Source organism: Eurypyga helias, unplaced genomic scaffold (assembly GCF_000690775.1).
Source record: "Eurypyga helias isolate BGI_N326 unplaced genomic scaffold, ASM69077v1 scaffold12142, whole genome shotgun sequence".
Classification (NCBI taxonomy): domain Eukaryota; kingdom Metazoa; phylum Chordata; class Aves; order Eurypygiformes; family Eurypygidae; genus Eurypyga; species Eurypyga helias.
The window spans coordinates 1-5,297 of NW_010236657.1; the positions used below are offsets into that span (position 1 = coordinate 1).

At 45.6% G+C, this 5,297-nt stretch overlaps 1 protein-coding gene across 1 annotated transcript; it reads left to right on the forward strand.

The window, feature by feature from the left end:
* Positions 1-4,609: 4,609 nt before the first annotated feature.
* On the forward strand, positions 4,610-5,026 carry TICAM2 (toll-like receptor adaptor molecule 2; the record flags this gene model as incomplete). Its single annotated transcript, XM_010147176.1, is given in 2 exon segments — positions 4,610-4,906; positions 4,938-5,026. Coding segments are annotated over 2 exon segments (386 nt in total), but the record flags the coding sequence as incomplete, so codon positions are not given.
* Positions 5,027-5,297: the final 271 nt, after the last annotated feature.

The following is a 5,297-nucleotide window of genomic DNA, read 5'->3' on the forward strand; positions in this document are numbered from 1 at the left end:
AAATGATTCTGTGATTCTGTGATTCCTTGCAGTTCTTGTACCTGAGCTTTTAGTCTCTGAGTAGGTTCACCATCCCACTTCCTCATGTCCCCCCACTGCACACACAGGAAGAACCACATGGTTGAACATGGTGTGCACCACTGGTACCCTTTTCCTTGAACAGGAAAAAACTGATTCTTAATAGCTGAGGCCTTGGTTGGAGTGCATGAGGGAGACTTACCCTCTCATGTTGCTCAGACATTTTTTGGGTCAGTCTGTCCACAGCTGAGAGAGGCCAACATGGAGGAGGTGGGATTATCTTCATATTCTCAGACTTATCTGACTGGTTCATCTATAGCTGGTGCCTCCACATCTGTCCAGCTCATTATTGCCAGGGTGTGGGGGTATGACATGAGTGCATTTCATACAGACTTTCACCACATGGACGATGTGCACCAGATTCCATCCGAGTCATCATCCATCTTCAGGTAGTTTCAATCTCATTTACGATTTCAGTCTCCTCTTCTTCCTGTTCTTGTGACTGCTCTGCTGCAGAACAAGCTGCTTCTTCTGATTCTCTCTCTTGGCCCCTCTAAGTGAAGCTTCTTCATCCCTTACTAAAGGAGCTGACTTCCACTTCCATTGTTTCTTTTTAATTATAGGGGCGAATGATATAGCATCTGGTTTAGCCATAGTGTCTATTGGTTTGTTTTCCCTCTCTTCTGCCTGGTGGTCCTGCATAATGTCGAGCAGTGTTTGGTAGATGCTGGCCAGGGCCTAGCACAGTGCAGTAAATTGTACCTCTTTGGAAAAGACACGGTATTTTATTTTTTTCAAACATTCTATCACTTCATCAAGATCCTGTAGTTCTTCGGAAGTGAAGTTCCAGATGACTGGAGGTGAGAAGTTTAGATACCTGCCTGTATTCTCCCACATGCTGTACCACTCATGACCGTACTCTTGCAGAGACTGGGTCATAGTCCTAAATTGCTTCCTAACCTCAGACAAAAACGAAGCAGTATTCCAAAGAAGCACAATAAACGTATTTTAACTACCTAAGGATGTTCAAGATACTGAGAAGCTATTGCAACAAGGGATAAAACATCACGGAGGAAGGTAGCAAATGTACCATCCTGTGTTTCCTACTCAAAGAAAAACCTCTCAGAGGAAGAAGTATAATTAATTGTCTCAATAAGATGGTACCCAAAGCACAGCAATGGCTTCAGTACAGAGCCCAAATACCAGACAGCAGCACCATTTTTCTCTCACAGTAAGAGAATGCCCATGCAGAGCCTCCCCCTCTCTGTTTTCCATGAGACCATGAAATTCTCCTCATTAAGAAAAAGCCCACTGACAATGTTGTATTTTAATGGTGTAATCTCAAAAATATGGTCAGGAGAACCGTCTGTTTTCAGACACAGGGGCCAAACCACTGCATCTCTTTTTAAGGTAAAAATTAAAACCAACCAGGGTACTTTTGTTTGTAAAGCATATTGAGCCTGGATCAAATCAATAAATATAGGAACAAATGTGTCCTTAAGGATATATTGTGATCTGATCATACAGTCTCACACACGAAGGAGGGGGCTCTGGATGTTACAAGAACGGTGAATTTGGGGGAAAATGCTGCCTATTAGAGTGCAGAGTAGTGTGCTATTGGTAAAACAGCCTGTAGTAGGAACGTGACAGCATGAAAAATTAAACTGTCTTACACATGGAAATAAAGGTATAAAGTAGCAGTACGCTTGTTTGTCATATATTCCTAGTCTTCTGTAAAGCCCTGGAAATTCGTGTGTGGGATCTATGTCCCCTGCACAGCATCTCCAAAGCAGCCCCTGGTGCTTGTCAGACTGTGATCCTATGGCACAGAACTTATTTTCAAATGATTCAGCAGAAGCTTGGGCTTATTTCTTCTGTCTGAAAGAGAACACAAAACGAAGAGAACAAATCAGAGGATTGCTTTTGCAGTGAGAACATGTTGGCAGTGGGCTAAGTGCACTGAGCAGCGATGTCCTGGGTTTGGCTGGGGGAGAGTTAATTTTCTTCACAGCAGTTAGTATGGGGCTATGGTTTGAATTTGTGCTGGAAGCAGTGCTGATAATTCAGGGATGTTTTTGTTATTGCTGAGCAGTGCTTACACTGAGCCAAGGCCTTTCCTGCCTCTCACCCCAACCCACCTGCAAGTAGGCTGAGAGTGCACAAGAACTTGGGAGGGGACACTGACCCCAGCTGACCAAAGCAATATGCCATACCGTGGGACGGCATGCTCAGCAATAAATTAGAGGGAAGTTTGGTCAGGAGCACACTGCTCAGGGGCTGGCTGGCCATTTGTCAGTTGGTGGTGGGCAATTGTTTTCATTTGTATCACTTGTCTTGCTTGGGGCTCATTTCTCTCTCTGTTATTTTCTTTCCATTACTACTAGTACTACTACTACTACTACCATTATTATTACAGTAATGATATTTTCTTTCCATTATTAAACTGGTCTTATCTCAATCCACAATTTTCTCACTTTCACCCTTCCATTTCTCTTCCCCTAGGAATGTGAAGTGAGTGGGGAGTGAGTAAGTGGCTTTGTGGTGTTTAGTTGCTGCCTGAGGTTAAATCATGACAGTCCTTTCCAGTGCCTAACAGTCCTTTCTGGTATCCAGTGTGAGGCTCAAAGGGTTTGAGATAACAACAGATTGACCGGAGTGTATTAGAAGGGATTTATATCTGTTAACAGTTGTGAGTCACGATACTGATTCATCTGTTCTTGATATTAGTTTAGCTAATCTCCACCATGCTCATTTTTGTGCTGTACATTTTAAAGATTCATGTTGGATTTTGCAGTTTGCTGTGCTCCGCAGTGATTATTGATGTGAGATTTATTATTAAAACACTGACATTGAGTATTTTGATTGACCTAAACTCTTCCAATGCCAGACATGGATTCCAGCTTTTCACTTCCCACTGGAGAGCACCTGAAACTCTACTGGTAAAAGGAAACCAGGATTTAAGGGCAGAAGAAGAAACCATCCCCGAGCATGGTGTGCAGAGCTGGACAGGGCTGTAACGGTGGCAGAGCATGGAGCGGTGGATGACTCCAGCCACCTATGCTATACTTAGACTTGGACGGACTAATGCTGGCTTAACCTTGTGTGTAAAAAAAGGAAAAGCTGTGGGTCAGACTGGGATCTATTTCTGGGAGAGCTTGTCGGGCTTCTCAGGACAGGAGGAGCTGAGGGAGCGATGAGCCCACAGAAAGCATTCAGCGGTGTCAGACACAGCTTGGTTTGTGGGGAACACCTACAGTCCCACCGGTGATCCTGTCCATTTCTCCTCTGACAGGCTGCACAGGAAACAGCATTTTAGGAGAAGAAGGAGGTTAGGAGAGAGGAGGGGAAGCACAGGGAAGGAGAGTGATAAGGTTATACCAGGCAGGTACTGCTCTCTGTGCAGGTACCACTGCTTGTACTGTCTCAGCCTGATCCTGCCCCAGATGTACACTGCAACCAGATGCAGCTTCTCATAGGAGCCACTCCTGTAGCTCCATCCCCCTTCCGCCCCCCACCCCAAAACCCCACCACACAAACTCAATACGCTGGGTGCAGGCACTGAAGCCAAGATCAATTTAAAGGCCAATTCAGTTGCCCAAATTCCCTGGAGGGTATGAGCCTGGGTTGCACTCTCACACTACAGCTCAATCTGTCTGTCAGCTGCAGAAAGCGCCAGGACCCCTCCTGCCCCACTCTCCCTGGGGGCTTTGCTCAGGTCCGCGAGTGGCATTAGCAGAGCTGAAGACCCCGGCTCCTCCAGCTTCTTTGCCCAAAGAGAAGATGCTCCTGTAAGGTCACCTCAAGCTGTGCAAATGGCAATTGAGGAAATAAACAGAAACGAGACAGTGAATGGCTGGATGTGCAGTTTTCTGCAGGTGCTGCATTGTACCACCTCTGAGAGCTGCCAGCACCAGCTTCCTTGTGCTGCTGGCAGCCAGGCAGGCCCCATGTATGACCTCCACTGATTGCAGCTGGGGTGAGAGCGCAGATCCCACAGGGTTCCCTCCCTCCCGCCCCTGTGCCAGCACCTGCAGCAAAGCACCTCCTTTCGCGGCGTAGGAACCGCAAGGGCTGGGTGCCCATGGATGGCTGGTGGGTCTCCATAGGAAGTGCCTGGAGAGCACTGAGCATCGAGTTCATCAGCAAAAAGGGCTGGGAACTGTGGTATCAGCTTTTCTCTCAGCATTTCTGCCTTCTTTAATTATCACAAGTAATAGCTTCCTCCACTCAAACAAGTTTGTTATTTAAAAAAGGCGAGAAATGCTGGGATTTTTTAAATATATTGTACTAACACACAGCAGCTCTTGTGCTTTTTTCTTTCTCTGTTAGATTTTGTTGTTGTTTTGTTTTAAAGAAGAGAGAAAACAGGTATTAGTCACAACAACAAATCATTTTTGTATGTCTGTGTTTGTTGCAACAGGCAGCAACAACCCCCGATAAACCCACCTTGGCAGAGAGCAGCAAAAGGCTAGCACCTTGAGCACAGGACTAAGAGGCTCCAAGCCAACTAGTGAACTTCGTGGCCTCTCGGATGAAATCAGAGCCCACATAGAAGGCTCCAGGAGTTTGCAGCAGTCATGACACTACTGAGGCTGTTTTCTCTAAGTGTCTGATTCTGCACACTGACAACAATGCAGGTGGATCCATCCAGTTCCAGAACCTTCTGCAGAATAAATTTTCTGTTAAATCTGAAATGATCTTTGCAGCGGTATCTTGTAGCAAACGTGTCTTGGAAAACTTAAGTGACGCTGTGAATGGCTCAGCATGCACTATTATGCTACTGACAAAATTTTCCGAATGGACCTTCACATGTGTTTCATCCCTTGTCAATGCTTCTAACAGCATCAATCACAGCTCTGTGATACCTGTGAGGCTACTGAGGAACCCACTTAACCCAGAAGACGACTTCTTTTTTTGCTCTGCGGGCTGCTAACACGCTGTAAGAGGACAGTCCTGGCTTCGCAAAACAAGTGAAGCAAATTTTCCAGGAGGCTGCATACAGGCAACAGTGAGAGATCGGGAAGGAGAAAGGATGGAACAGAAACTAGAGCACTTGTGATGGTGAAAATGGTGAAGACAGACCACGTTTAGAATAAAGCAGAACTGATATTCCTTGCTGTTTTTTAATAAAGGAAGAGAAATTCTTCTTTTGACAAAGCAAATGCTAAAGTTCTCCACCAAGGCATGTTAACGATGTGCTGAATGCGTGCCGTATTCTCAGGCAAGCCTGTTACTGTGAGTACTTAGAGGTAGAAAATGCTGCCAAGCCCAAACCCAAG